This window comes from Diospyros lotus, chromosome 4 (assembly GCF_014633365.1).
Source record: "Diospyros lotus cultivar Yz01 chromosome 4, ASM1463336v1, whole genome shotgun sequence".
Classification (NCBI taxonomy): Eukaryota; Viridiplantae; Streptophyta; class Magnoliopsida; order Ericales; family Ebenaceae; genus Diospyros; species Diospyros lotus.
The window spans coordinates 1,910,783-1,931,714 of NC_068341.1; the positions used below are offsets into that span (position 1 = coordinate 1,910,783).

At 33.2% G+C, this 20,932-nt stretch overlaps 1 protein-coding gene across 2 annotated transcripts; it reads left to right on the plus strand.

The window, feature by feature from the left end:
- Positions 1-5,393: 5,393 nt before the first annotated feature.
- LOC127799420 (probable inactive histone-lysine N-methyltransferase SUVR2) lies at positions 5,394-19,844 on the plus strand. 2 transcript variants are annotated; one of them, XM_052333445.1, is made up of 10 exons: positions 5,394-5,449; positions 7,396-7,666; positions 7,910-8,426; positions 8,949-9,008; positions 9,480-10,681; positions 10,866-11,131; positions 15,869-15,935; positions 16,039-16,089; positions 18,133-18,229; positions 19,462-19,844. In XM_052333445.1, the coding sequence occupies exons 2-10, from the start codon at positions 7,418-7,420 to the stop codon at positions 19,479-19,481; spliced, it is 2,529 nt and encodes an 842-aa protein (XP_052189405.1). In that variant the 5' UTR covers positions 5,394-5,449; positions 7,396-7,417; the 3' UTR covers positions 19,482-19,844. The 2 variants fall into 2 exon arrangements, with proteins under 2 accessions (XP_052189405.1, XP_052189406.1); XM_052333446.1 differs by lacking the exon at positions 5,394-5,449 and adding an exon at positions 5,511-7,305.
- Positions 19,845-20,932: the final 1,088 nt, after the last annotated feature.

A 20,932-nucleotide genomic window follows, 5' to 3' on the forward strand; every position in this document is an offset into this window, starting at 1 on the left:
ATTTGTCTAATAACATAAGTTTTATCTTGCATACTAAGTTACATTTTAATTTTTCAACTATTATATTTCAAAGAAAAATCATAGATTATTGATAAGAAGAATTCACCTAAATTACATCATGAGTGTGGGATTTCCGGGTTATGCCCTTAATCCTATTAATATTTAAATAATTTCTCATCAATAATTATGAAACATACTAAGGATGAGCAACATTTTAGTTAAATTGAAATAATCGAACAGTATTGGCTAAAATTGGTTGTTCGGTTCAATTCAAATTGTATTTCACTTTGGTTCAGTTTCTAAATTTGAGTGTTTCAATTCGGTTCAATCTCTATATTGAAAAAAAAAAATTGAAATGATCAAATCGACTGAAATATCATAAATGATATCGTTTTTGACTAAATTTTTGGTTTTTTTCTATTGGTACTTTTTTTCAACTTTTTTTTAATTTTTTGGTTTGTTTGATTTAATTATATTCGGTCAGTTTGGTTCTTTTGATTTTTTGAAAAAAAATCAATCTATTTAATTTGAACAATTCGGTCGCTTCAATTACATGCCCTCCCCGAGAGTTTAAGTAAGACAAATATTTTTTAATATTTTTTAAAATTCTTTTTACAAATAAATATATCCTTTAACTATTTTTAAGTAAATTATTTAAGTAGAAAACATTTTATTTCAAAATGTAGACAATTCAAAAGGTTTTAGTAAGTTTTTATTATCTTAAAGAATTGTCAAATCTTCAAGTGTTTGCCTCTCCTATACAAATCATTCTTTTATGCATTTTTTATGTAAATATAAGGTGAAAAACATTTTGTTGTATGAAATAATTTTTAATTAAAATATTTCAAGAAAAAATGATTTTCAAAAATTATGGAAGAGATAGTATTTATCCTTTTTAGTTAAATAATAAAATTAAAATATTTGATTGGCTTAGAAAGCACATTATCTAATTCATTAGTTGAGTGGACAAAATATCTAAAATATTCCTTTTTAATTTTGACAACCATAATAAATATTGTGAATTCTATTATTTCTTTAAATTTAAAATAACTCAACTTACTTCATTAAAAAAAAAAATACTTTAACCAAATTTATTAGCAGTCGTTTAAACAACTATCTTTTAATGGAGAGAGTGTCGGGATAGAGAATATAATGATATTAAACACGTCTAGTACTTGATGACCAACTTTATTTGTAGAGACCTAATGCAAAGCCAACTATAAATTGTTTTAAGTTGCATTACCTGTAAAAGATAAGAAAGGGCAAGGATTGCTATGGTGTGTTATGGAAGTCATCTCAATGCTTAAGTTAATGAACGACCGTGGTGAAGTTTGAATGTGAGAGAAAGGAAGAGGTGGCGTTAGAGATAGATTGTACCTTTTTTTTTTTATGGAACTCCTTTACTATATACTAGTGGATCACCCGTCCGATGCACGGATATCGTAAAAAAAAAAAAATCATTAAGGCGAAAATTGTATAATTTGATAGTTATAATAAATTAAAATCACAATAAAAAAATAAAAAATAAACAAAATAATCGTATTACAATAATGAGAATACAACAATACAACAAAAGAATTACAGATTTTGAAAGATTTTCTTATATGTATTCAAGGGTAGACTAACAATTAAAAGCACATAACTTTATCTCGAAACTATGTAAAAAATAAACTTAAATTAACATATAATACAATAAGCAATGTGTAAAAAAAATATAAAAAATACACGATAACATGAAAAAAAAAAAATTGATAACCAACTTCTTTATCCTGAAATATGCATTCAAGGGTAGACGTTTTTTTTTTCTGAATTTTCACGTATATTTGTATCATATGTGCCTACCACACGAACCCTCAAGGCCTAATTTTTCTTAGTTGTATTCACATCACTCACTTGACAGAATAATGGTGCTATGTTACATTCGAAGACCAAACTGAGTAAAAAAACACAGTTAAAATTTATTAAATAAAAGTAAAGAAGAAGAGAAAATTTGAGAAGAAGAATTAAGAAAGGAGAAGAGATGAAATGGAAGGGTTGAACGAAAATAGAGAGGAAGAAGAGAAAGAAATATTTGTTTTCTTTTATTAATTTCTCTTTCTACAAATTCTCTTATTTATCTCAATTTATCAAATCACATGCCATTATTAAGTTTTCCTTTTTCCTACACTTTGCCACACAATCAGAATCTTATTTACTTAAATAATAATTTTTAAAACACAAATTTAATTTGCATTTAATTTCCCCAAGTCCAACATATAGCACATCTTCAGAGTAGACCAATGGAAAAAGGGAGAATTAAATAAATGACAATAATCAATTAAGTTGAAAAATAAAATTATGACATTTAAAATTATAAAAAAATAAATTTAAATTAATTAAATTGTATGTAAAATAAAGATAATTTAAATAATCAATTAATTATATAAATGATAATAATCAAAATTTCAAAATTGATTATCCATACGTGACATATTTCTCCTAGCAATTAATTATCACATTTAAGACATATCAAATTTTTAAGGAAGCAAAAAAAAAAAAGGTTAAAAAATAAAATTATAATATTTAAGTTATATATAAAATTATAAAAAATAAATTTAAATTATTTAAACTATGTATAAAATAAAGACAATTTAAATAATCAATTAATTATATAAATGATAATAATCAAAATTTTAAAATTAATTATCCATACATGACTTTACATATTTTTCCTAACAATCAATTACCATATTTAAGATAGGTCAAATTTTTAAGAAAGCAACCAAAATAAAAAGTTAAAATAAAATTATAATATTTAAGTTATATATAAAATTATAACATTTAAAAATATAAAAAATAAATTTAAATTAATTAAACTATGTATAAAATAAGAATAATTTAAATAATTAATTAATTATAAAAATGATAATAATCAAATTTTTAAAATTGATTATCCATACATGACTTTACATATTTCTTCTCACAATCAATTATCACATTTAAGACATCAAATTTTTAAGAAAGCAACAAAAAAATAAAGTTAAAAAATAAAATTATAACATTTAAGTTATATATAAAATTATAAAAAATAAATTTAAATTAATTAAACTATATATAAAATAAAAATAATTTAAATAATTAATTAATTATATAAATGATAATAATCAAAATTTTAAAATTAATAATTAATTATCCAGACATAACTTTATATATTTCTCCTGATAATCAATTACCACATTTAAGACATGTCACATTTTTAAGAAAGCAACAAACAAAAATAAAGTTAAAAAATAAAATTATAACATTTAAGTTATTATAACATTTAAAATTATAAAAAAATAAATTTAAAATAATTAAACTATATATAAAATAAAGATATTTTAAATAATTAATTATATAAATAATAATAATCAAAATTTTAAAATTGTTTATCCATGACTTTGTATATTCTTCCTAACAATCAATTATCACATTTAAGACACTTAGACATGTCACATTTTTAAGAAAGCAACAAAAAAAATTAAAAAAGAAATTATAACATTTAAGTTATATATAAAATTATAACATTTAAAATTATAAAAAATAAATTTAAATTAATTAAACTATATATAAAATAAAGATAAAATAAAAAATTTACTTGGTAGTCGGTATTCGGCGGTATTACCTGATATCTCAAGATTTCTCCCGATTTAAAAAACTCTCATTTTTCTGTAATTTATTTCAATGAAAATTTTATGTTAATATTTAAAAATTAATAATATGAATTAGATTTTGACTCTTCATATACCAGCATGCTTATATATTCTCCAAACACTATTCAGCCATAAAAAATCCATTTATATGTTCCAAGAACTACACATTTTTCACAAATCTAGATTTAATTAATGACCTATAAAAATTTTATTTCCGATAAACAAAAAAAAATAAAAATATATAATAAAATATCAAAATAGTAATTGAAAATGGGTAGAAAAAAATTTGACAGCTATTTTGTTATAATATATATATAGATATAGATTCTGTTAGATAGAGGTTTTCAAAAATTGATTTGGGCTAAAAAATCACATTGGATCGAACTAAAATAATCAATTTAGTCTAGGACTGGTACACCCTGGTTCCAGACTTGGAGGATTCAATTTTTGGCTTGGTCTAGTTTGGTGGATTGGAAACCTAGTATTTCATATAATATATTATATATATATTTTTCAAGACATGAGATAAATAGATTATATATTATTTATTTTTAAATTATTATTAAGCCAAATTTCAATTTTGTTTTGTGGAAAGAAAATTATGTTAATTTTGTTTGAACTCTTTTGTGTGTATTAAAATTCATATTAAAAATAAGAGAAAAAAATGTTTGGATCTGTTAAGATCAAACTCTTCTAGTCGCCCTTCAATTGATTCGGTCTTCGATCTACAAATTTGTTATTTTTTTATCTTAGTCTAACCTAATTTGATCTAAAGTCGGTATGGTCTAGTTCAAATCGATTTAACGCCTATAATGTTTGGGATCTCTACATGGGGTGATGTGGCAAATTGATTTAACGCCTATAATGTTTGGGATCTCTACATGGGGTGATGTGGCAAACTATTCTTCCTATATCTACGGAGGCTTATAACCATCAATTTACTTCAAGTGTGGTGTTTGGTGATTAGAATTGTGGGCGAGTATCCCTTAAGTTATAATAAAATTTAAAGAATCTAGACGAATTATGTGGGGTCCAAGTCCCTACTAAGGACCACTTATTTCACTTAGGTGATTGGTATGACTATGATGATATTACGAAGTTATTGAAATATGATTATTAACGTGGACTCTACGTCTCGAGACATTTTAGTTTTCATGGGATAGTTTGAAAATTTTGCCGTTGACATCCAATTACTTGGCTCACAAGGATTCATTATCAACTTCTTTAGATCTCATCAAATACGTAATAGAATGAAATATAAAATAAGGAACGTAATTTAAAATTTGTGACTCTTTTTTTTGTTGAGAATAATAAAATATGATTGAGTATAATTTTATTTTATTTTAATTAAAATAAAAAACACTGGATACAATCTAATAAAAAAAAGGATAATTAAGTTACAATTATATTACATTATTTCTTTTTTTTTTAATGAACAATTGTATTCCATTATTTAAAAAATAATAAATAAATCAAAAGCTTAAATTTAATAATAAAATTAACATATAAATAATAATTAAAATATTAATAAAAAGATGTGTTTAAGTCATCTTCTTACATTCCACTTTTTTTATTTCATTATAAAATCCTTATCCAAGTAAGGAAAATAGTCTTTATTTATATTTATCTTTCTTTATCTGTTCGTTGTTTAGTGTTCTCCGTATCTCGAGATTATCTCTATATATAGTGGTCTACCAATTTCTTTTTCAACACTCATTCCCCAAAAAATAAGCTATTGAGCCATCAGGTTTCTTGAGTTGGAAGAAAGAGGGTTGTATGTGAGTTTCTAATATCTTTTTTTTTATCATACGATCACTTGAAAAATATATATGATGCAACGCAAAACCCTAGAAACCAATCTAGGGTTTTGATCTTGAGGCCAATTATCTATTTTTCTTGTAGTTGGAATTGAAGTTCCAATATTTCAATCGTCGTCATTGTTTGCCCTGTATTATTTCTTCATTTGTTTTTGAAATTCTGTTGATTGTAGAAGCGTTAAAAGTAGTACCAATTGGTTGAGTTCTCTGTGATTCTTCCTCGATAACTGGCTTTATTCTTTATAACATGTAATATTTCCCTTTAGATTGATATGTATATGTATTATAATGCTTATGTAGAGCATGTGGGTGCTAGTAGTGTTTACTCTGTGTTACATCAAGATCAAGTTGGAGCCCTTTTGTAGTTATGTAGTTAATTTTTACTTTTTTCTTTTATTTTGAGCCCATCACTCTGGTTCAACCTTTTCTTCTGCGTGAACATAAAATTTCCTTTGCTGGTGAGAGTGTTGGGTGGATTTGCTTTTATTTCCTTAATCTATTTGTTTAGGGTTTTTGGTACCAGGTGTGCATGTTAGTATTTGTCAAAACGATCATTTTTCTTGTTATTGGTTCTTGTGCTTTTGTATCTGTTTAGAATATCAGCTGAGTAGTGGCAGATTTATGCACTGCACAATGTAGTCATTTGAATGCAGGTTTTTGTTTTTAAATGCTGGGTTTCTATTTGCTTTCTATCAGGGCAAATGGCTTACCACCTTTCTTTATTTAAGTTCCTTACATGTGAATAAAAATTAAAAAAAATTTAGTGAATCTTTTTAGTAGATTTTTTGGATGTTTGAAGGAGTTTAAGTGGTTTTGTTAGTTATCGAGTTAATCATTCCTCAGTAGTTACGCCAATTGAACACATTTGTCGTGTACTGGTTATGGTACTTTAATACCCTAAACTAGGTAAAAATCAACAGCAGTTACTGAAATTTAGGGTACAGTTCAAGTGGAATAATAAACTCTAACTTGCACGCACCATTGTTGAATTTGCATTTTTATCACAATGTCACCACTCATACCAACCAAAAAGCATAATCATTGAGATAGGCTTTGCTCTATTATGGCCTTTAGTGTAAAAGAGCAAAGGCAGCCTTATCTGTAATTACATTTTCTTTTGTCAGTGTAGATGGTGATTTTAATTTTGTAACCCACTTGAAATTTATTCCAAAATTTAGTAACTGCCAATGATTTTTACCTTCTCAATTCTCTTGAATGCAATAGTTAGATGCCAAATTGTCTTCTGTAAAAATAACTAAATGGTGGTCCAGTCGTAGACCAGAAGTCTTAATACCTTGAACATAACCAGTCTCAGCCTTGTCTGTTCTCATGGCTGATGAAATACTCTGAACTTTGATTTGGTTAGGTTTAATGATTCTACCATTTCAGGTATGCTCCTGTCTTTTACAGCTTGATTATTGATGTACTGTAGACTTGTTCTTATGTGCTATCACGCTTTGGTCATGATTCAGTTTTCGATAATTAATTCACAGATTCGTGTGCTATGGAAATGTGAACATATTATAATCCACCTTCATGGAAAGTCCAATTTGCTATTCTTGGTTATTTTCTGTTTACGAATCAATTTATTTTGTTTTACCTGGTCATATAGTTTGCAGCTATTTCTTGTACTTAAGTTGATATATTTATCTCTTTTTCTTGTGGGAAGTACACTTGAGCTTCTCTCTTTTGTATCATTTGGGCGAATCTATGCTTGTGAAATATTTTTGGTCTCTATGAAATTGCTCTATTCTAAGAAAAGTTTTTTCTTTTTTGGGCCCTTTCCTGAAACAGCAAATATCCTTCTCTAATTGATGGTAATGTTTGGTTCTTCATCTTTCTGAAAATTATTCTGCATTTTCAACATATGTTACTTCCACTCATTGTGAACTTGATATGATATATAGGTAGGGATTTGATATCTGGTGCATGGTAGTAATCAGCAAAAAGAGCTGTAATTTTAGGACATTTAATTGTGCTTTTGACATATTGGTGATGGAGTCAAGTTCAAAAGTTGCAAAGGCCTGCAAGGAAATGGAGACAATTGGCATTCCTGAAGAAACTGTAAAACCAGTGCTGAAGAATCTTTTGGATTTGTATGACGGAAACTGGAAGCTTATTGAAGATGAAAACTACAAAGCTCTTATTGATGCTATTTTTGATAGTCACATCCCTAAGGTTTGCTTTCTTACTCAAGTTACATGCTTCATTTTTAAGACTGCAGGTTGCTTATTTCTTGATGCTTAAAGGGCCAAACTGCTTCTGTTTCTTATTTACCCATTCCAATACTCTCATTTACCCAAGGTGTAAGAGTGTAACAATGTTACCTCATAATTTCTGTATTTTTTGCTCTGTTAGACTCATTCGTTATGCTTCATAACCCTTGCAAGTGTATTTTATTTCCTTTTCCATTCCATGCAGAGAGAGAAAACTACAAATCATGAACCTTGGCCAGAAGATGAACCTGAAGAATGGGAACCACCATTAAAGAGATCTCACTTCAGTGGCCAAACTGACCAATTTTTGGTCTATCCTGGTAATTCCAGCACTTGTCTTGGTGAAACTAGCTTAGGGACAGAAGAGGAGGCTTCTTGGTCTCAAACTCATGGCAAGCAGAAGATGGGCCTGTCTCATCATTGTCATATTGAAGGTGAAAAATCTGAAATAGAGCCTGTTTCTTCTTTGGAACATTGTAATGGCAAAGAAAGGAGACTCAGCTCATCTGCGTATTTGTTAGTGGAACAAACAATACAATCTGGACAGTCCTCTAACAACAGCAGAGCTGAACCAGGCTGTCTTTCAGCACCCCCTGTGGAGAACCTGCTTGGTCAACATCACAACAATTTCATAATTCTTGACAGTCAAGGAGTTGCTTATGACCGCTTGGATGTTGATGACCAAGTAAAGTTTGAGATTCCTCTTGCTGTCATCCCTCCAGGTATGCCTATTTAATAGCTGCTCAACATTGTGCTTGTATTGTCTTTCAAAGAGAATGGCATTGTGCTTGTATTGTCTTTTAAAGAGAATGGCATTGTGCTTGCATTGTCTTTCAAGGAGAATGGACTCTATAGTTATGTTTGTTGTTATCTTGGGCTCCTCTGTTATGATGGGCTAAGGAGCATCATCTAAAGATGAATCATGCAAAAGGAATAATCTTTGGTTGTGCTGCATGTAACAATATGGAATTCTTGAATTGTTAAGCATCTGACACCATACAAATACACTGGCTATAACTAACGAGCAACAAAAATTTTTGAGTGTTATGGATTGTGGGTTAATTACTTTTTATACTTGATCACAAGATTTTGTCTCAAGATCTTGTCAGTCAATCAATTGTATTTTAAATTTTGTGGGTTAATTTTTGATTGTTTCTCTGTCTCAAGATTTTGTCAGTCAATCAATTGTATTTTAATATTCTTCATCTTTTGAACTCATGGTTCTGCAAATGGGAATTCTTCAGATGTTAAACAAAATGACTTGGGATCCTTGGCATCAAACCATCTAACCTCTACAGTTGTCGGTAAGTCTCTCTCTCCATTTATTTGTGCGTGCATGTAGTTGTGTCTGTGAATACATATAACTACATGTCTACCACACTTCTGACAGTGTAAAAGTTAAAAAAGAAAAAAAAATTGAATTATCAGTTAGCTATTGTTAATCTAAGCTAGGTTGCAGCTGAGATCAGTTGATAGGTGGCATAAGTTTTTCTGGTTTGATGCCATCTTATCATGTCGAAGTACCTGAAACTTGCATAAGCTCAAACCTTAGAAAGCAGGTATCCCTATGTTTGCAGCTTGTTCTGCTGTCTAAACTGAAAATTTTGTGCTGTGAATACCTCCTTTTTGTATTTGAAATACTAGCTGTTTGCCTCTGAAGGTGATTCCAGAGAGCACAGGAAACCCAATGCTGTTGGCTCCATATGCACCAACTTTTATTGTATGTTGATCTGTTTATACTGACTCATTTCTGACTGGTAATTTCCTGTGTACAGCTCACATCACTCAGTTATCTGAAGATGGTTTTTCAAATGAGAATCATTCTCGTCCTAGAGGAACCAGCTTGGAGCTCATGGATTTTGATCACCTAGTTGGGGATAAAGGTGATGGTGCATCAAATTCATGGCTATTTGACATTGGTTCCTCTGCTAAGGGAGACGTGAAAATTTCCCTGATCTGTAACTCTTCTCAGCTAACCAGTTATCGTATCCCAAGTATATATGCAGTTATAAAGCTGGTTGAGGAGAAATATCTCAAGACATACAGAATTACTCAACCTGGGTTCTCTTTGCTGAAACTGATGAAAGAAGTATGTGAATGTTTTTCGGCAGAGGTAGCCAATTGCACTGATCGTAATGGAGAAAGCAGTTCTGTGACTTTAACATCAGCTCTTGCTTTATCAAAAAAATTGAGTGCAGAAGATGTTTTGCTTGATGGAGGGAATGAAGTTGGTTTCTGCATCCCACCAAGCTTTCAAAATGGGGTGTTCAGGTTTAGGAATCTTATTGATGTGCTTCCCCAGATTCCGAGGGTTCTCACTTCGAATAGATTGGGTTTTCTTCATTGCATTATAGGGTTGAATGTAGATGAGAGTGGGTATTGGGGAGGAGATCAAAACACTATGTCACTGGAAGGATCTTCACATTCAAGGAGTCTAGTGATGGTTCAAAAGCACAGCTCCTATCTTCCCCCCTCAAAGGTTCCACAATATATTGATGATATTACTAGAGGTGAAGAGAATGTCAAAATTTCATTGGTGAATGAAATCAATGACGAGTGTGCGCCATCCTTTTACTACATTCCAAGAAACATAGCTTATCAAAATGCATATGCCAAGTTCCTTCTTGCTCGTATATCAGATGAAGACTGTTGTTCAAGTTGTTCTGGGGACTGTATGTCACTAGCTGTACCTTGTGCTTGTGCTGGGGAAACAGGGGGTGAGTTCGCTTATGCTCTAGGTGGATTAGTTAAGGAGAAGTTTCTAGAGAAATGTATCTCAATGAACTGTGATCCTGAGCAGCATGACTTGTTTTATTGCAAAGATTGCCCTCTTGAAAGATCTAGCCATGGAATCTTATCTGGCCCATGCAAGGGCCACCTAGTGAGGAAATTTATAAAAGAGTGCTGGTACAAATGTGGATGCAGTATGAAGTGTGGAAATCGTGTGGTTCAGCGAGGCATAACAGCAAATTTGCAGGTTAGATTTTGTTCATTATACAATTGTGCTTGGTAAAGGCCCGTGCCTATCACTTCTCTTTCCTTGATTTAAATTCCAGAATGGTGCAAACAATGAATTACAAATTCCTTTGAATTATATCATTTCATGTATGAAGGCATATTTCATATATTAAATTACATATTTGAGTCCTCAATCTTCATAGGTGTTTATGACACCCGAAAGGAAAGGTTGGGGTCTTAGGACACTCGAGGACCTACCAAAAGGTGCATTTGTTTGTGAATACGTGGGAGAAATTGTGACCAACATGGAGCTATTTGCAAGAAGTACTCAAACAGGCAGTACAGACAGGCACACGTACCCTGTGCTATTAGATGCAGACTGGGGTTCAGAGGGCATCCTGAAGGATGAAGAGGCCCTATGTCTAGATGCAACAAATTTTGGTAATGTTGCAAGGTTTATCAATCACAGGTACCTCATTACTTATTAAAGTTTTATTCTCTTGTCTTAGGCTCTACTTTGCCATGAATGCCCATTATGAAAAAGAATTCGCTCGAGTTAAACCCTTTCCATGAGTATCCATCAGGAGAAGTTCTGCTTTTATTGAGCAATACTGGTTTTAGATTTAGAATTAAGTGCATTTGATGAAAATACCTGAAAGCATGAACCTGACTTTTAGATTTTCCCTGAAAGTCTTATTTAGATTATATGGCAGCACTTCCTGTGAAGAGATTCATGCAAATATTTAATTATGTTTGGTTCAGGGTTCTATTAAATTTTCTCCAATTTTTGAGCATGCATGGAAATTTTTTTGATACAATCATAGTTTTAACTTTTAACTGCCTAATTGGTTGATATATGAAATGAAATGTTTTAGGAACTCATTAAATTCTTATCGTATTGTTTTTTTTATATGTAATGATATCATTTAAAGAATCCACTAGTGACAATCCTTGAACAAGAAAGAGGTGAAAAGGACTAGTTATCTAGCATAAATATCCATGAAGTGTATAAAGGAATAAAGTGAAAAAGAAAAGTATATTCATCTAGCAAAAAAAGGAAAAAGAAAAAGTATAATCATTTAACGCAAAATTATGGAAACGAAAAACCAACTTCACCCATTAAACACTAATGATTGACAAAAAAGAAGAATCCAGAGCTCGTTAGTCACAAAACAAAGAAGAAGAATCCAAATCTTCCAATGTTGCCCCTTCCTTCTAGTGGCCCTCTTTACAACCACCTTTCCGAAGTGATGCAGTCACCAATCAAGACCCGGCCCAAGGCAGGCCCAACCCAAACCGAGCAGCCCAGAACCAGCTCAAACAGTAGCACCGAAACAATAGCGAAACTTCATAAGTTTTAGGATTCTACTTCATGTTTGATTATGATTTTATTTCTATTAGGATTCTAGTTGGATTTTGTTTACAAGTATTAGATGGATTGGTCAAACTCTATAAATATACTTAGAAGCTAGGGTTTGCAATCAATTTTTTTTATTTAATAAATTCCAACAAACTAGTTCGATTTTTTCAAGCAAGTAGCTTCAGTTCTTGCGCTTAGTTGAGAGTCCAACTTTGGTCGTTAAAGTTTGTTCTCTCAAGGGTACTTGAAACTTATTGTTTCAAGGGTTTCTTTGTGTGTTTTCTTTACACATGCGCTACACGCTGTGCCAGGTGGTATCAGAGCAGTTAATTAACCAATCAAATGGCAAATCTTGAAGGTAACGGTAATAACCAGTCTCGTGACAATGATCAGGGGTTGTTCGTGATTTGGAGAGCAATCGAAAAACAACAGGAAGTAACGTGTATCATCCAGTAGCAATTGGAGCAAATCAATAACCAATTGGACGCCTTATTACGACTTGATGATGACAAGAACTTGAATAATGGGGTGAATCAAGCCAGAGCGGGAAGACCGCCCATTAATCATGTCCTTGTTAATCCAAGAAGACCAATGATTGAAGATAGTGATGAAGAAGATGATCTTGGTCAAGCAATAGCTAACCCTGGTTGTAGAGGGGTTAGGAGGAATGCGCTTCAACACAACCATTGGGGAAACGACGAGTATAAACTAAATGTTGATATTCCTAACTTTAGTGGAGATCTTGATATTGAGGGGTTCTTGGATTGGATCATTGAGGTTGACTGATTTTTCGAATACATGGAGATCCCAGATGAACGACAAGTCAAGTTAGTGGCTTATAGATTGAAGGGCGGTGCATCTGTTTGGTGGGAGCATTTGAGAGAGACGAGATTGAGGGAAGGCCGATAACCAGTTTAGACATGGAGACGAATGAAACAACTGTTAAGAGGTAGGTTTTTACCCCCTGATTATGAACAATACATGTTTGAAGCCTATCAAAGATGTGCACAAGGAATGAAGAGTGTGAATGAATATACCTCTGCGTTTCTGAGACTAGCGGAGAGAAACCAATTGTCAAAAAGTGACAATCAACAAGTAGCTCGTTACTTGAATGGATTGAAACCTGCTATTCGTGATAAAATTGGGGTTCAGATGATTCTAAGTGTGCAATAACTAAGGAACTTAGCTTTAAAGGCTGAGTTAATGTTGAGTGAGAGAGCCCATAATGACAACTATTGCCGGTATAGTGGGAATGAAAATAAACAAGCAACTTTCGATAGGGGTAAGTCGATTTAGGGAATGCAACATTTCAATCCACCTAATACAGTCAACCTTAACAATGGGGGGAAACACTCAAGGTACTACTTCTAATCTTCTGAAATCTAATAACTCTTATGCAAAGCCTATTCTCTTAAAGTGTTTCAAGTGCAATGAGGTCGGACACCGGTTTAGTGATTGCCCAAGGAGAAAATCAGTTAATATTATAGAAAGGGAGGAGGAAGATGTTGTTGAAGAGGAAGTATATTGCAGGCTTGATGAGGAGGATGACAAGGAAGAGTATGGACATGGAGAGTATACCTCTGTAGTGAGGAAGTTAATGCTATCTCAAAAGAATGAAGGTACTACTTAGTGGCATCAACTTTTTGCATAAGATGTACGATGAAAGGAAAAATCTTTGAGCTGATTATTGACAGTGGAAGTCAGGAGAACATCATAGGAAGAGACGTGGTGGCAAAGATGTAGCTAACTCTTGAAAAACATCCAAGCCCTTACATGATTGGAGGGATTAAAGAAGTTAGTGGCATACGTGTGGATGAACGCTACAGGGTGCCTCTCTCTATTGGTAAATACTCTGAAGAAGTCTATTGTGATATTGTTGATATGGATGCTCGCCATATTTTATTTGGGAGCCTTGGCAATTTGATGTGGATGCTAAGCACTTGGGTAGGAAAAACACATATCAGCTTGAGAAAGAGGGTGTGCGTTATACTTTGTTACCCATAGTGAAAAAGAACCAAACTAAAGCTTATAAAGTGGAGGGGCAGAATTTTCTTACCATTACACAGAAGCACACTGAGTTTGTGAGGGAGTGTAGGGATACCTAAGAGGTTCACTTGTTGATTGTCAAGGGAGAGAGTGTGAGTGAGCCACTGAAGGTGAATCAAATTTCAGTGGAGGTGCAGGGATTGTTGGAGGAATTTCATGATGTGGTTCCTGAAGAGTTGCCTAATAAACTACCTTCTATAAGGGATATTCAACACCACACTTACTTGATTCTTGGTGCTAGCTTGCCTAACCTACCACACTATAGGATGAGTTATAGGGATAATGAGATTTTGCATGAGCAGGTAGATGAATTGTTGAGAAAAGGGCACATTCAGACTAACATGAGTCCATGTGTAATGCTAACATTATTGACACGAAAGAAAGATGGGAGTTGGAGGATGTGTGTTGTAGCTAGTGACTTAGCCAAGCAAGTTCAAGCGGTTCAAGAGGATATCAAGCAAAAGTTGCACAAAGCGAATGAGAAGTACAAGGCAGCAGTTGCCAAGCATAGGAAGTACAAGGTATTTAAGGTTGGAGATGAAGTCATTGTATTCTTGAAAAAGGAACGGATTCTAGTAGGAAAGCAAAACAAGTTCAGGCCAAAGAAGTATGGTCCTTACAAGATTACAAAGAAGGTCAATGATAATGCTTATGTTGTGGATTTGTCTAATCATATGGGTATTTCCAAAACATTCAATGTTGTTGATATTTCTTTGTATTTGTCGGATGTTGAGTTGTCCTACCCAGATCATAATTCGAGGACGAATTCTTCTCAAGTGGAGGTGAATGATGTGGTCATCGACCAAGACCCGGCCCGGCCCAAGGCCGACCCAACCCAAACCAGGTAGCCCAGAATTGGCCCAAATAGTAGCGTTGGAACAATAGTGAAACTTCATAAGTTTTAGGATTCTACTTAATGTTTGATTAGGATTTTATTTCTATTAGGATTTTAGTTGGATTTTATTTACAAGTATTAGATGGATTAGCCAAACTCTATAAATATACCTAGAAGCTAAGGGTTGTAATTAGTTTTTTTATTCAATAAATTCCTATAAACCAGTTTGATTTTTTCAAGCAAGTAGCTTCGGTTCTTGTGCCTAGTTGAGAGTTCAGGTTTGGTCGTTGAAATTTGTTCTCTCAAGAGTACTTGAAACTTATTGTTTCAAGGGTTTTTTTGTGTATTTTCTTTACACACGCGCTACACACTGCGTCACAAGGACAACCCAAATGGAGGACATGGATGGGATAAGCCATGGGGGCAACAAATTAACCCTACATCCTTACAAAGAAGCCAACAACTCGGTAGTATTCTTGTCTTCTATGGGAATGATCTAACACCAACACACTCCTCAAAAACCTAAGCTCTTTTCCAGAAACACCATAGTATAAGAGAGTAGCATCAAGAAACAGAAAATGCTCACCAAGCTAACCGCACCCTCACTTTTGGGAAAAATGCTCTTGACCTTCTGAATCATCAGATTAAGGTCTCCATAACAAGAAACAAAAGAGAAGAAGAGCATGGTCCCCTAGTCTTGCCCCTCTAGGACTGTTAAAAAGATCCTCCGGCAATGATCTTATATGAAGTTCTAACGAAGATACTATATCTTCAATCACTTGCTTCAGTCTAATAGAAGAACTTTGGCAATGAATTCACAATGCAGTCCTAACCAAATTAATAGAAGAGCTTTGTCTCGTGGATTCATATTTTTAGTAGCAAGATGAAAGAACTCTCATATTTTTCTGCAAGTTTTTGATGAATTTTGTACCTGACTTGTACTCTTATACTTTGTCCCTGATTAGATGCTCTGATCCTAACTTGATTGAGATCCCAGTTGAAGTGGAGACACCAGATCATCACTACTATCATGTAGGGAGTCTTACTAGAATTTTATCCTTGTTATTTCCCTCCACTCTCGTACCATGCAATTACTATAGTGTGTTTTTCTTATTGTTGTTTTATTTCTCCATAGCTTGCTTTTTTCACAAAAAGGAAGGTGGATGCTTTGGAAGAGTTGACATGGGTAAGTAAGCTCTACTGTTCATACCTTATGAGTTATGATGTGGAACTTTAATCAACTTGACCTTAATGCTCCATTTGTTAGGGCATGCCCTTATGGTTCTTAGCTCAATTATAGCTTTAGCATACAGCTGAGTCATAGGGTTCAGCTACAGGGCTGTACATTTGATTATGGCATTTGCTGGTGTTTTATGTGCCACCTTTTTTCATTATGCCTAATTTTTTATTTTAGTTCTTTTTTTTGGGGGGGGGGTGGGGTGTTTGCTGGGCGATTTCAATCTCAAATCTCCAAAACCCCATTCCAACACTCCTGCCTACTTGTTACATGGTATAAATTTGCTGATTTAAATATACCCACATCGCATGTATATCATTTATTAAAGTTCACTCTATCTATATATTTATTGTGCCAAAGATAAATGTTTACTTTCACTAATATAGGTTATATTCACCATTTTTACAAACCCATTATAAGGTTAAGTTAAATCATCATAATTCATGGGCAAATCTTAAAATTCTATATTTGGATGTCAATGCTAAAAACTATTTCTTTTGATTAAATCAATTTTTTTTCCAATTCTAAATTAATGTTTTTTTATTGTTTACAACAAAATAAACTATTGATTTTTTAATCTTATAATTTATCTACAAATGCAAAACGCATCCTGCATTTAATGTCTTTATGTTGTAAATTTAATTGTTTTCAGATCATAAATGGCATATTCTTATGGTAATTAAGCTATATATGCATATTTTGGCATATACATATAGGCACGGAAAAGTCTTGAGAGTCAAAGAGGGTGATTGGTGTGGTTACCAAAAGGGGGCAAAATGAGGGAATTGCCCCTGCACACTTTGCAAATTGGGCCACTGCCCTGCTCGCTCGCCTTCCCTCCCATGGCCGCTGCCTCGTCTTTGCCGTCGCACCTTGCTGCCATGCCGCCGCTGCCTCGCCGACCGTTGCTGAGCGAAGGCAGAGGCGAGGCGGAGGCCATGGGAGGGAAGGCGAGTGAGCAGGGCAATGGCCCACTTTGCAAATTTGCAAAGTGGGCGGGGGCAATTCCGTCATTTTTCCCCCTTCGTCGGTCACCCTCTCTGGCCCTGTAGAATGACTGATATAGGCACTCACATTTTGATAAAAACATGGTTTTGAAATGTATATTGTATGAAAGATATTTTTGCTTACTTCAACAACATCCTATGCTTTATCTCACTAAGTGGGGTCAGTTACTCATCTCTCCAATCAATTCAAACTTAGACATTTTTTTCTTATCCAAAAAAAAGGTTAAAGATATATATATATATATATACACATATATATAATATATATTTTTTACTTGTAACTGCAACTATAGTTATAGAGGTAGTGGAAGGTAAAAATAGTAAAGCAATTTTCTTGTCAGTGACTTAAAGACAACATAATATCCAGTATCTGTATTAAATCACATTGAGAACTTTAAGACTTTCCATGAACACTAATTAAAAATTGGAATTTGTTGAATTTTGGGGTTAAAGCATGCTTAAAACATGAAAACAAATACAACCTGTACGGCTAGAGCAATAGCCCCTACTGAAATTCAGAACCTTGAGTTGAAGAAGAGAAAATGTGAGATGATGAGGAAGATTAAAGAAAATCTTAACACTTTCTTAACAAGAGGAAAGCAATGAAAAGGGAGAGAAATTGAGGGTGAGAGTTACCCTCTAGAAACTGATTTCTTTTCTATCCAAAACAGGCAAAATTGGAAATGAAAGAATCTCCTTGCTCAGCCATTCAGAGAGCAAAAAGATATGTCTATAATGATTTACTTAATTGTGTTTTATAGCTTTTATCTTTTCCTTTTAACTCTCAATCGCTCATACAAGATGGAGCATAGACGAAATAAAATTTCTATTTTGCAGCTGAGAAAATTTTCGGTTGATTATGAGCCACTTACTTGTGCAAGGGGGTGCCCTTTATGAGCCACTGCTTTATATGTGTTGAGCCTCCAAGGAACTGTGTATCTAACGCTTTAAAGCTATAGCTAATGTCTATATAAACCCATTGCAGGACTATGGTATAGACTTCAAAGATCACACACATCCAGTTAAAGCATTCCAGTGCCAATGTGGAAGCAAGTTCTGCCGAGACAAGAAGCGTCCAAAGAGTTAGTATACCTTTCTCTACCAGATCTTTTTCAAACCATAAAGCCTAGTCTTTGTTGTTCTCCTTTTGTGCAGTTGGCCCTTGTATGTCCTGAGCTTGCTATTATGGATGATAACACAGTATATTTCTTGCAATCATTACCAAACTGTTTGAGGCGCTAGAAATTGGATCTTAAGTCTGATTCACACTTCCAGTAGGAACTTAGGACAACGTGTGACTGAGATGCTGGTAGCTTTTGGATACTTTGCTGCTTCTTTTTTTTTTTTCTTCTTTTTTTCTTTTTTTTAGCTTTTCAGTTCAAAGTTTGAGGACCACTAATGTGCCCGATAATTTTTTGTTGTAGGGCATCAACAAAACAATACTGGGTAGACCATGTTACCTTGAGTGTCAAGGGAAAGTATAGCACGGTGCTTCCTGTAGCTTATTTGCTTAGGGCCTAAGGGGATTGTTGGAGAATAATAAACATGCACGTGACTAGTATCCTCTCTATAGGGCTTTGCTATGTTGCCCACTGCCGGGCAACATAGCATTTGCCCAGAAGTGAGGGGACGTGGTCCCTATGGCACGTGGGACCCATGTGCATGGGGCCTGCGCCCCCCTCACTGCCGGGCAAATGTTATGTTGCCCGGCAGTGGGCAACATAACATTGCCCCCTCTCAGACTATGACTTAAAAAGGTGTTATATGAATCCTTTATTTTGTGAGATTTGCAAGTAGAATTCAAGGAAATTTGACTTTTTTTTGTTCTTTTGCTGGCTGGTATGTATAATGACTAACTTTGGTCAATAACATTATTTTTTTTCATTTACTCATTTGAGCAAACTTTGCTAAACCTCTAATTATCTGAGCAGGCTTTCTATTTAATTGATAGTTTGCTAGTCAGCTATGAGATGAAGGGTTACAACAAATGGGCTTTGGACGGGTGGGTAGGTGTGAATAATCACAAGATCAATGCCATCAATGACTGGTCAACAAATTGGGGATATTGGCATGGTCAGACATTCTAGGAAATTAGTGCCTATGAAGGTGGGATATGCTCCTGTCATCAAAACTAGAGATATTATATCATTTGGCCATTCTTAAATAGCTTAACCTAGTAGTAAAGAATTTTTCATTCTTATCATATATGCTCGTTTGCTCAAGGGAAAAGCAAGTCATTATCCTGCCATAACCATGCAAGAGGATGTTCAAAATGTTCTAATTCTCTTTTCCCTTTTCCCTTTCTTTGGTACAGGAACTAGATCCAGATCATGAGTTTCCAGTCGACCATCTAAGGAAAAAATGCTGGCAGAAATAAGGCTCTAAATATGGCCGACCTTTTTTAAGTATCGCTGTGACTAAGAAGTTAAAAACGAGTTCTTATGAGGGGGAAACTTTTTTTTTTTTTGGGTATGTTTGTAACTTGGGAAGGTACTGCTTCAAATTTGTGTACTTGGATTTGTATGCATATTTGGCACTTGCAGTTCATCCATCAATGTGAGCTCGGTTACATATATTCAGCTGAGGCTCAAAAAGGGCATGCGAGCTCAAGAATGTGCAGGCTGGATTCATTGTGGACTCCAAATTTTCATGAAAACTTGAGTCTCTCTCATGCATTGCTTTACTACTGTAATGCTGCCCAAGAAAGGGCTTTGCTGGCTTGTGAATCCCTGTGGTGAATAGTGAAGCCAAACTTCACAGAACCAGTCTTATGGCTTTGAACAGTGCTTCATTGCTAGGTTTCTTGGGGTGAAAGCACACATCTCAAGTTAGATTTGTCTGTGTTGCAGTTTGTGCATCTTTTATGTTCTAATTTAACCACTAGTTCAAGTATAATTTGGTTTGATACTAAAACTAATTGCACATTTCCAAGCCCATCTAATCAAATAAAAAGGAAAAATTTCAAGCTAGGGAATGCAATCTAAAAAAATTATTATTTTTTTGTATTTTTATAATTACATCAATTATTTTGGTGTTTTTCTATTTCAATATAATATAGGGTTTTGTTTGTGATTCATGGTTGTGAAATGAAAAATTGGGGCAAAATTAACGAAAATTTGTCTTTTTGGATGGATAAATTTATTTAATCTCAAGATTTTTATATAAGAACTTGAAGGAGAAAAAAATATTTATTGAGGAAAAAGTATTTTTTATAATAGTAGTATTATGCTTGTTTTTATTTTATTTTGTTAAATAATTTTTAGATTATATTGAAACGAAAAACAAATACGATACGAAATAGGAACATAGAAACGATATTTTTCAGAAGATAGAAAACATGTAAATAAAAAAAATATAAGAATTTTTTTATAAATATAATTTTTAATATAAAAAATATAAAAAATCGTTATTAATAAAAAAATAAGCATAAATTCTATAATGCATTTAAACAAATATAAATATAAATTTTATCATCTATGAATCTCGACTTATTAATTAAAAACAAATAATAAATTTAAAGGGCTCTAATATATGAGCATTTTTTAATATTATGAAATGGCTCTAATTTTCTTAAAAATTATAAAAATAATCCAAAAACATTTTTTTGGTGACATGCAAAATACGGGGCTTTCCTTATTGCCTTGGGCCTGGGCTTAAGGGCAGTAGGCCCAAGGCCTCACGAAGTCTAGAGGCCCACAACCTAACTTGGAAGCCCAGAAAGTCCAGAGTACTGTTCTGGTATTGTAGAAAAAGGCAAGGCTGTTTTAGGAAATTCAAACGTGAAT

Coding starts and splice junctions, on each gene's coding strand:
- LOC127799420 (XM_052333445.1), top strand. CDS start 7,418: ATGGTAGTAATCAGCAAAAAGAGCTGTAATTTTAGGACATTTAATTGT. Junction 8,427..8,948: donor TCTTGCTGTCATCCCTCCAG/GTATGCCTATTT, acceptor GGAATTCTTCAG/ATGTTAAACAAAATGACTTG. Junction 18,230..19,461: donor AGACAAGAAGCGTCCAAAGA/GTTAGTATACCT, acceptor TCTTTGGTACAG/GAACTAGATCCAGATCATGA.